At 44.7% G+C, this 10,879-nt stretch overlaps 1 protein-coding gene and 1 pseudogene across 1 annotated transcript; both read right to left on the bottom strand.

Moving 5' to 3' along the window:
- Positions 1-216: 216 nt before the first annotated feature.
- Positions 217-570, bottom strand: LOC111233407 (zinc finger protein 436-like). The gene has a single exon (XM_022761209.1). The coding sequence runs from the start codon at positions 568-570 to the stop codon at positions 217-219; it is 354 nt and encodes a 117-aa protein (XP_022616930.1).
- A 4,256-nt stretch (positions 571-4,826) lies between these two features.
- On the bottom strand, positions 4,827-5,249 carry LOC111233406 (annotated as a pseudogene).
- Positions 5,250-10,879: the final 5,630 nt, after the last annotated feature.

The following is a 10,879-nucleotide window of genomic DNA, read 5'->3' as shown; positions in this document are numbered from 1 at the left end:
ATCTCTGGTGCTGAAAGGTAAACAATCGATTTGATTGGCTTGGCTATGATGACGTTTCTGTCGTATTAACTAAATTAGCTGGCATGCACGAAATGATTCACTTTTTATTAGGCCTAATATTATAATTATATATTATTTTCACGGGTCCGGGCAGAACCGTCACTGGGTCCGTGCCCGGACCGCGGTCCGCCATTTGGTGATGCCTGGTTTAGGGTTTTAGGGTTTGGGTTTACATGGCAGTGTGCAGAGGCTTGTGCCGATCAGGTTGCTGAGGAAGGAGAAGTTCTTGCCACACATGGAACAGCGAAACGTCTTCTCCCGGTGTGGACGCTCTGGTGCACCTTCAGGTTGGTGGAGGTGGGGGCAAGGGAACGGCCTCTCCCCCGTGTGGACCATCTGGTGGCGCTTGAGGCTGCAGAACTGGCCGAAGCTCTTCCCGCACTGGTTGCACTGGTACAGCTTCTCCCCCGTGTGATGCGCAGCTGCCTCTCGCTGGCGGCTGGCTGGCGTGGCGAGGCTAGCGCAGTGAAGTGTAGGCATAGGGCTGCTGCTGTCCTGGACCAGACTCATAAAGGTCCTGCCCCATTCCAGACCACAAGTGTTGGGTCTGCTGGTGCTGGGAGTCCACTGTTCCCGCCCAAGTCACCTCCACCTGGTCCAGAGGCCAGACCCCCCGGAACCCTCCTGTGTGTCGATAAGGATGTCACGTTTAGATACACAGCTCACCTGGTCCATGACTGGAACTGGGAAAGCCAGAAGCAGCATTTGTGGTCGTTTGGCTGCACAAGGAGTTTCCTGCTACAGTCTCTGGTGTGAATGTGTGGAACAAGATGGTGGCTCCATGTTCTCGGACTCCACTGTTCTCCAAGCAGTGCAGCAGGGTCTGGGGGGGTCTGTCTTTTCTCTGGAGGGTCACCTGATGAGCCACAGCAAAGAGACGCACTTAGATTAAAAAAAAACTTTTTCACACAGTAAAAACATGTCAGCTCAAAGCTTCAAAACTAAAGCTGTGTTCATCCCTGCTGAACATCTGTGAGCATCATCTTCATTATCGATCAATTAACACTTTCATCTATAACATGTCAGAACACAGAGACAAGTCTTTGTCCCAGTTTTGTCCAGGGAGACATCTTCAGATCAAAGGTTCAAAGGTCACAAAGACAGGAAACTATTTCAGAGGCTGCAAACAGCAAAAAGATGAATCTGTTATCTAACATGACTGAAGCTGATGAGACGATCAAAATTTAACCAGAGTGAAGGTGGTGATTCACTGCAGCTGTTTGACAGACGACAACCTGCAGCAGCTGGCAACTGGGTGTGTGTGTGTGTGTGTCAGTGAGTTCACTGTGTCACTGACTCTGGCATGTTCCTTCATCACCGTGAACACACACACTGTCCTGCTGCCACACCACACTCACTACAACACAAATGTTGAAAAGTCCGCAGCTGAAAATAGTCCTCAAATCCTGCACTGTTTCCTCCTGTTTGATAAAAACTAAGTGAACATAGTGATTTCAGTGGCACTTCCAGCACAGGAAAGGATGCCACAGAAAATCAGACGGATACCTTGAACTTGATCAGTCTTTTCCTCCTGGCTCTGAGGGATCCTCGGGTTTTTCAGATGTCCCTGGCCCTGGAAAAAAGAGGGAGGCATTTAGCTGAGCAGTATCATTTCAGACAGGAGTCAATAATGAAACATACAAAACATCAAATTCTTGGAAAATATGATTTATTGGCATAGTCACACTTTCAGTGACGCTTCAACAACAAGGACACTTCACCCATGTCAAAAGGTTCCCGCACAATATGAAAACACTGAGTCACATACTGTCAGACATGTGTGATTGTACTCTGTTCATACGAGCAGAAAACCTTTTCAAATCTTTATTAATTATACAATTAGAAAGGTTTTCTCGGTGCACTGAATACTCTCTTTAAAGCCACTGATGGACTGTGACCACAACCAGGTCTGAGCTGGGACTCATTCACACTGATGTTCTCCTGTTTCTTTTTATCTGGTCTCTCTGTACTTAAGGACTGACAGTGGATTTCACAAGACACATCCAAATATCATGACACTCAATAAAACACATGCACAAAACATTCGGGTTTTTGCTCTTATCCCCACTGAGCTGTTCACATGGCTCATGACAGTGATTGATTCCACTAATAATCCTGTTTACAGGTAAACTCTGATTAACTCTCATTAAAAGGTTGGCGTTACGATATTTGCACAATATCCAACTAGAATCACAGGCTTGTGGTTGTATCCCTGCACCAGAAATATGGTCACAATGTTTCTTGCAGACATTATGCTGCCACAGTGAAATTAACGAATTAATGAATTCTTGAGTTACAGACAAACCGTGTTGGTGAGACACACAGTGACTTTGACCTTTGAACTTTGACCACCAAAATCTAATCAGCTCATCCTCGAGTCCAAGTGAATGTTTGAGCCAAATCTGAAGAAATTCCCTCAAGGTTCTCCTGAAATATCCTGTTAGCTGTTAGCTGAAGCCTTATTCCTCTGACTGTCGCCATGGTGACAGCCATGTATAAAACAAGTGTGTTTCTCCTTCTGTCTGTAAATCATCTCTGCCTCAGCCAAAGTTAATTTCTAGTTTATTTGTATAAAACATAGAAAATGAAGGAACAGGCGAGAGGCAAACGGCTTGAAAAAAACTCCACAGACACAAAATCCACAGACAACATCAGTATGCATGAAAAGGTTGTGAGTTAAGAAGGAACAGAAAAAACATGGATCACAAACCACGGCTGACGTCAGTGATTTATTCAGGTGATAAGTGTCTGTAACATCCATGTCACTCACAGCGTCACTCAGATATGATGTCACAGTGACATCAAGAGGATGCAGCGTCACAGCAGAGCAGAGCTAGAGAGGAAGATGAGACTCTCTCAGGCTGCAAGTCATTCAAAGCTGTTTTTTTTCGTTTTTGTTTAAAAACAAAAGACAAACAGTAAAAACAGAAACCATAAAAAAAACAGAAAACAGACATTTTTTCTTTTTTTATTGTCAGATATAAAAAACACAAAACAAGAACATAAAATCAGAAGAAGTGGTTAAATTTTGGTGTTTGTAAATTCCTTTTTTTTTCATTTTTCCTTGTTGAATTGTAGAATGGAGAACAGTAGACAGGTGACACAAGCGTAAAGGTAAATATTTCAAAATAAAAGCCTCTATAAAGTGTACACAGACAGAAAAATAAAGATCTGTTTGTTGCTTTGCATTTATCACAAGTGTTGTAATGTATTATTTATTTGCGTAGCTGAAAGCCACAATTAACCTTTGTTTTTTGTTTTTTTGTTTTTTAATCCAACAATAAATCTGACAGTAAATTTTTTGGTGTTTAAAACTAAAGAAATGAACTTCAAACCTGCTTTAATTGAGACAGTTTCTAGAAGACGAGATTATCACGTCCAACAGTGGACAGGCAGAGGCTTCATCCACACTACTATGTCTTCATTTTAAAATGCATCTCTTCTGTAACGTTTCTCTCTCCTCCTGTCCACACGACTCCAGTTTTCTAACTTCTAAAACAGAGACTTCTGGAAACACTGATGCAGACACCAACGTTCAGCCTCGACTACCAGTGGTGAATACAACATGGATAATGAAATACATGTGTTACTGACCTTGTTGTTTTTACTAGCAGATTTTGTTCAGTTAAATTCTGTATTTTAACGCGATAACTGTCTTTGTTCCTCGTTCGTAGTGTTTTGTGAAACTAACCAACCAGCAGACAATCTACTTTCTGTTTACACCGGCTCACACTTGCTCAGTGTTCAGATGTGTTCGTCTAGACGGAGATTGTTTTAGTTTGAAAACATTGTTATTAAAATAAAAAAAAGTATAGTGGTGTGGACATAGCTAGAGAAGCTGGGATGCCTTTTCATTCCTGATGTGCTGTGTGTGAAGTGTTGTACTGGACATTCATAATCTCATGGACGGTCTGAATGAAACTTGAGAGTGACAGGAGGTGATGGCTGCTGTCAGTATAAGTCTGAGGAACGAGCTCATTCACAGTATTTCATGGTCTTTTCTTTTTCATGTCATCTTCATAAGACTGTGGGTCTCATTAAGCTGGACTAATTAATTCAGCGAGCAGCCATTCACCGCATTTACATTCTGTTTACATTCAGAGTGTTGGTGGTGGAACAGCTGCTCACAGACTGGACTCAGACCTAAGAACTGAACCGTGAGTATATAGGGTGTGACGAGCTTGAGAAGCTCTGAGGCTTTCTCACAGGACAGAGAACATGTCTAGCCCTCCTTCAGGGGACACTCGAGGAGTGCTGGTCCTGGGTCTCAGTGCTGGATCTTCTGATGCTCTCTATGAGTGTGCTGGGGTGGGAGAAGCGCCGTTGCAGACAGAGCAGCTGATGGCCGCTCTCCGTGTTGGTGCGTGTCTATCTCTCTCTTGGATGTAGTGGTCCGTCCATTCATCTTTAAAGGTTCAGTTTTCACTGTCTACTTTTCTCATTTTTGAACAAGTCATTTTCACTCATCCCCCCTCTCTCTCTCTCTCTCTCTCTCTCTCTCTCTCTCTCTCTCTATCTCTCTCTCTCTCTCTCTATTCTCTGGTGCTGAAAGGTAAACAATCGATTTGATTGGCTTGGCTATTGATGACGTTTCTGTCGTATTAACTAAATTAGCTGCGCATGCACGAATGATTCATCTTTTTATTAGGCCTAATATTATAATTATAATATAATTTTCACGGGTCCGGGCAGAACCGTCACTGGGTCCGTGCCCGGACCGCGGTCCGCCATTTGGTGATGCCTGGTTTAGGGTTTTAGGGTTTGGGTTACATGGCAGTGTGCAGAGGCTGGTGCCGGATCAGGTTGCTGAGGAAGGAGAAGTTCTTGCCACACATGGAACAGCGAAACGTCTTCTCCCCGGTGTGGACGCTCTGGTGCACCTTCAGGTTGGTGGAGGTGGGGGCAAGGGAACGGCCTCTCCCCCGTGTGGACCATCTGGTGGCGCTTGAGGCTGCAGAACTGGCCGAAGCTCTTCCCGCACTGGTTGCACTGGTACAGCTTCTCCCCCGTGTGGATGCGCAGCTGGCACTGGTGGGCGTAGCGGCGTGAGCAGAAGGTGTAGGCATAGGGGCTGCTGCTGTCCTGGACCAGACTCATAAAGGTCCTGCCCCATTCCAGACCACAAGTGTTGGGTCTGCTGGTGCTGGGAGTCCACTGTTCCCGCCCAAGTCACCTCCACCTGGTCCAGAGGCCAGCACCCCCCGGAACCCTCCTGTGTGTCGATAAGGATGTCACGTTTAGATACACAGCTCACCTGGTCCATGACTGGGAACTGGGAAAGCCAGAAGCAGCATTTGTGGTCGTTTGGCTGCACAAGGAGTTTCCTGCTACAGTCTCTGGTGTGAATGTGGAACAAGATGGTGGCTCCATGTCCTCGGACTCACTGTTCTCCAAGCAGTGCAGCAGGGTCTGGGGGGGTCTGTCTTTCTCTGGAGGGTCACCTGATGAGCCACAGCAAAGAGACGCACTTAGATTAAAAAAAAACTTTTTCACACAGTAAAAACATGTCAGCTCAAAGCTTCAGAACTAAAGCTGTGTTCATCCCTGCTGAACATCTGTGAGCATCATCTTCATTATCGATCAATTAACACTTTCATCTATAACATGTCAGAACACAGAGACAAGTCTTTGTCCCAGTTTGTCCAGGGAGACATCTTCAGATCAAAGGTTCAAAGGTCACAAAGACAGGAAACTATTTCAGAGGCTGCAAACAGCAAAAAGATGAATCTGTTATCTAACATGACTGAAGCTGATGAGACGATCAAATTTAACCAGAGTGAAGGTGGTGATTCACTGCAGCTGTTTGACAGACGACAACCTGCAGCAGCTGGCAACTGGTGTGTGTGTGTGTGTGTCAGTGAGTCTCACTGTGTCACTGACTCTGGCATGTTCCTTCATCACCGTGAACACACACACTGTCCTGCTGCCACACACACTCACTACAACACCAAATGTTGAAAAGTCCGCAGCTGAAAATAGTCCTCAAATCCTGCACTGTTTCCTCCTGTTTGATAAAAACTAAGTGAACATAGTGAGTTCAGTGGCACTTCCAGCACAGGAAAGGATGCCACAGAAAATCAGACGGATACCTTGAACTTGATCAGTCTTTTCCTCCTGGCTCTGAGGGATCCTCGGGTTTTTCAGATGTCCCTGGCCCTGGAAAAAAGAGGGAGGCATTTAGCTGAGCAGTATCATTTCAGACAGGAGTCAATAATGGAAACATACAAACATCAAATTCTTGGAAAATATGATTTATTGGCATAGTCACACTTTCAGTGACGCTTCAACAACAAGGACACTTCACCCATGTCAAAAGGTTCCCGCACAATATGAAACACTGAGTCACATACTGTCAGACATGTGTGATTGTACTCTGTTCATACGAGCAGAAAACCTTTTCAAATCTTTATTAATTATACAATTAGAAAGGTTTTCTCGGTGCACTGAATACTCTCTTTAAAGCCACTGATGGACTGTGACCACAACCAGGTCTGAGCTGGGACTCATTCACACTGATGTTCTCCTGTTTCTTTTTATCTGGTCTCTCTGTACTTAAGGACTGACAGGTGATTTCACAAGACACATCCAAATATCATGACACTCAATAAACACATGCACAAAACATTCGGGTTTTTGCTCTTATCCCCACTGAGCTGTTCACATGGCTCATGACAGTGATTGATTCCACTAATAATCCTGTTTACAGGTAAACTCTGATTAACTCTCATTAAAAGGTTGGCGTTACGATATTTGCACATATCCAACTAGAATCACAGGCTTGTGGTTGTATCCCTGCACCAGAAATATGGTCACAATGTTTCTGCAGAACATTATGCTGCCACAGTGAAATTAACGAATTAATGAATTCTTGAGTTACAGACGAAACCGTGTTGGTGAGACACACAGTGACTTTGACCTTTGAACTTTGACCACCAAAATCTAATCAGCTCATCCTCGAGTCCAAGTGAATGTTTGAGCCAAATCTGAAGAAATTCCCTCAAGGTTCTCCTGAAATATCCTGTTAGCTGTTAGCTGAAGCCTTATTCCTCTGACTGTCGCCATGGTGACAGCCATGTATAAAAACAAGTGTGTTTCTCCTTCTGTCTGTAAATCATCTCTGCCTCAGCCAAAGTTAATTTCTAGTTTATTTGTATAAAACAGAAGTGAACAGGCGAGAGGCAAACGGCTGAAAAAACTCCACAGACACAAAATCCACAGACAAACATCAGTATGCATGAAAAGGTTGTGAGTTAAGAAGGAACAGAAAAACATGGATCACAAACCACGGCTGACGTCAGTGATTTATTCAGGTGATAAGTGTCTGTAACATCCATGTCACTCACAGCGTCACTCAGATATGATGTCACAGTGACATCAGAGGATGCAGCGTCACAGCAGAGCAGAGCTAGAGAGGAAGATGAGACTCTCTCAGGCTGCAAGTCATTCAAGCTGTTTTTTTTCGTTTTTGTTTAAAAACAAAAGACAAACAGTAAAAACAGAAACCATAAAAAACAGAAAAACAGACATTTTTCTTTTTTTATTGTCAGATTAAAAAACACAAAACAAGAACATAAAATCAGAAGAAGTGGTTAAATTTTGGTGTTTGTAAATTCCTTTTTTTTTCATTTTTCCTTGTTGAATTGTAGAATGGAGAACAGTAGACAGGTGACACAAGCGTAAAGGTAAATATTTCAAAATAAAAGCCTCTATAAAGTGTACACAGACAGAAAAATAAAGATCTGTTTGTTGCTTTGCATTTATCACAAGTGTGTAATGTATTATTTATTTGCGTAGCTGAAAGCCACAATTAACCTTTGTTTTTTGTTTTTTGTTTTTTAATCCAACAATAAATCTGACAGTAAATTTTTTGGTTTAAAACTAAAGAAATGAACTTCAAACCTGCTTTAATTGAGGACAGTTTCTAGAAGACGAGATTATCACGTCCAACAGTGGACAGGCAGAGGCTTCATCCACACTACTATGTCTTCATTTTAAAATGCATCTCTTCTGTAACGTTTCCTCCTCCTGTCCACACGACTCCAGAGTTTCTGAACTTCTAAAACAGAGACTTCTGGAAACACTGATGCAGACACCAACGTTCAGCCTCGACTACCAGTGGTGAATACAACATGGATAATGAAATACATGTGTTACTGACCTTGTTGTTTTTACTAGCAGATGTTGTTCAGTTAAATTCTGTATTTTAACGCGATAACTGTCTTTGTTCCTCGTTCGTAGTGTTTTGTGAAACTAACCAACCAGCAGACAATCTACTTTCTGTTTACACCGGCTCACACTTGCTCAGTGTTCAGATGTGTTCGTCTAGACGGAGATTGTTTTAGTTTGAAAACATTGTTATAAAATAAAAAAAAGTATAGTGGTGTGGACATAGCTAGAGAAGCTGGGATGCCTCTTTCATTCCTGATGTGCTGTGTGTGAAGTGTTGTACTGGACATTCATAATCTCATGGACGGTCTGAATGAAACTTGAGAGTGACAGGAGGTGATGGCTGCTGTCAGTATAAAGTCTGAGGAACGAGCTCATTCACAGTATTTCATGGTCTTTTCTTTTTCATGTCATCTTCATACAGACTGTGTCTCATTAAAGCTGGACTAATTAATTCAGCAGCAGCCATTCACCGCATTTACATTCTGTTACATTCAGTGTTGGTGGTGGAACAGCTGCTCACAGACTGGACTCAGACCTAAGAACTGAACCGTGAGTATATGGGTGATGACGTAGCCTTGAGAAGCTCTGAGGCTTCTCACAGGACAGAGAACATGTCTAGCCCTCTTCAGGGACACTCGAGGGAGTGCTGGTCCTGGGTCTCAGTGCTGGATCTTCTGATGCCTCTTGAGGTTGCTGGGGTGGGAGAAGCGCCGGTTGCAGACAGAGCAGCTGAAGGGCCTCTCTCCGGTGTGGACGTTGTGGTGGATGTCCAGCTGGCTCTGGCACACGAAGCTCTTGCCACACAGCAGGCAGGTGTAGGGCTTTTCCCTGGTGTGCCGGGACATGTGCTTCTGCAGGTCCAACTCCAGGAAGAAGCGCTTGGTGCAGCTGGTGCAGCCGTACCGACGCTCCATGGTGACGGCATGGTAGAAGGCACGGTGGAAGCCGTGGTGGCTGTGGGTGGAGGGGGGTGCTGGGAGGTGCAGGGCCGGGCCGGGTGCATCACTGGGGGTCATTCCAGATGTTCCTGGAGGAGTAGACCTGTGGCCTGCTGATTCCAGACGAGTACACTGAATCATGGGTAATGTAGTTTGTTCATGTCTGTCTCTGCCTGCTTCTCCATTTGTCTGGTCTACATGTAACCACTCACACTCCTCTCCCTCCCTGTCTGACGGCCCCCCTACATCAATGACTATCACCTCTGACCGGGGGGACTTGGAGGAGTGTAGCGCAGCCTCAACCCCGACGTCTGTTATATCATCATAGGAAGTTGGCACAGCGTCCCTGCGTGCTGTCACGTCAGCGTCTGGCTGGCAGTCCTCTGCTCTGACATCACTTCCTTCCTGCTTGGGGCTGTGGGTCCCGTCAATGCTGCTATCAGTGTCGGCTGAGCTGCCGACAACAAAGGTGACGATGTCAGATCCACTGACCTCCATTTCGTCCTTCGTGGCAGCAGGGAGGAAGGTGTCTGTGTTGGCATCTCCCTCAGTGCCGATGCAGGCATCTAGTGTTGCCTCATGGTTCGTGATGGTGGTCTCCACCGCTCCCTCCACCTTGATGATCATTAGCTCCCTCTCCTCCTCAGGCTCTGTTGACTGAGAGGACAAAGAGATTCAAAATGAGGACTAACTGTTCCTGTCGACAGTAATCCCCTCACAGCTGAAGGACACTGTGGACCTACTAAAGGACACTGTGGACCAACTGAAGGTCACTGAAACTGTTCAATACTGTGATGATGATGTGACCTGCGATACATAAACAAATATTGAAGTGTGCAGTCTCCTCCATCCTCTTCCCTGCTGCGAGGGGGGGGGATTCTGCTGTCTCAAGCTGTAGTTATAAGTTTACAAAAGTTTGTGTCAAATTAAGCTGCAGTCTTCACACAGAAAACTTTCCTTTTAGCTTGTTTTTAACAGTTTACTATTAGCTGATTAGTGATGTAGGACAATGATTGCTTTTTTACTTGCAACGGTTGTGATGGCACTCATAGGGCTACGACCATAGTTGTTGTCAGCTCCACTAATGAAGATCATTCCTAACTGGTCTCCACCGCCACCTCCGTGCTGTGTGTGTGTGTGTGTGTGTGTGTGTGTGTGTGTGTGTGAGAGAGAAGCTGCAGCGTGACACCAAAACAAGGTAGTTTTTTTGTGGTTCATTTGGCTCAGGCGCTGCGCCTTGAAAGCCTTGCGTGCATCGCAATGACAATGAAAATAAGATTAATCGGTCAGCACTACTGTGCACCTACTGCAAGACACTGTGGACCTATTGAAGGACATCAGCCACAGTGGTGGAAATGGTCTATCCAGGCTTTTTAGTCCCTAGTCTGGGGTTTAGCTCCAAAAAACTGGATCCTACATTTCCCATGATGCAACTCCATAATGCAAGCCAGATGTTAGAGTATACCAGGCAGGGTGGTTCTAATCAAAGACGGCATCAAATACCACAGCTCAGGTTTGTAACTTCGGATTTCTCTTCGTGGTCTCACAGGCTTCACTTTCGTAGTCCGACGAGAAGTACAAGGACATCATTTACACAGGAAGATGACGAAGGCGATCAGAAAAGGTTGGTTTTCAGTTGATCGGCCAATCAGTTTCATATCTGATACTGTGCCGTCACATTTACACTCACCACACACAATGGTTCACCTCAT

The sequence above is a fragment of the Seriola dumerili genome, unplaced genomic scaffold (genome assembly GCF_002260705.1).
Source record: "Seriola dumerili isolate Sdu_G_001 unplaced genomic scaffold, Sdu_1.0 BDQW01000391.1, whole genome shotgun sequence".
In the NCBI taxonomy this organism is placed as follows: Eukaryota; Metazoa; Chordata; class Actinopteri; order Carangiformes; family Carangidae; genus Seriola; species Seriola dumerili.
The sequence above is the reverse complement of the archived record's forward strand: the minus strand, read 5'-3'. Positions and strand labels throughout refer to the sequence as shown.

Excerpts from the sequence above, each read along its gene's own strand:
- LOC111233407 (XM_022761209.1), bottom strand. The coding sequence starts at position 570 with ATGAGTCTGGTCCAGGACAGCAGCAGCCCTATGCCTACACTTCACTGC.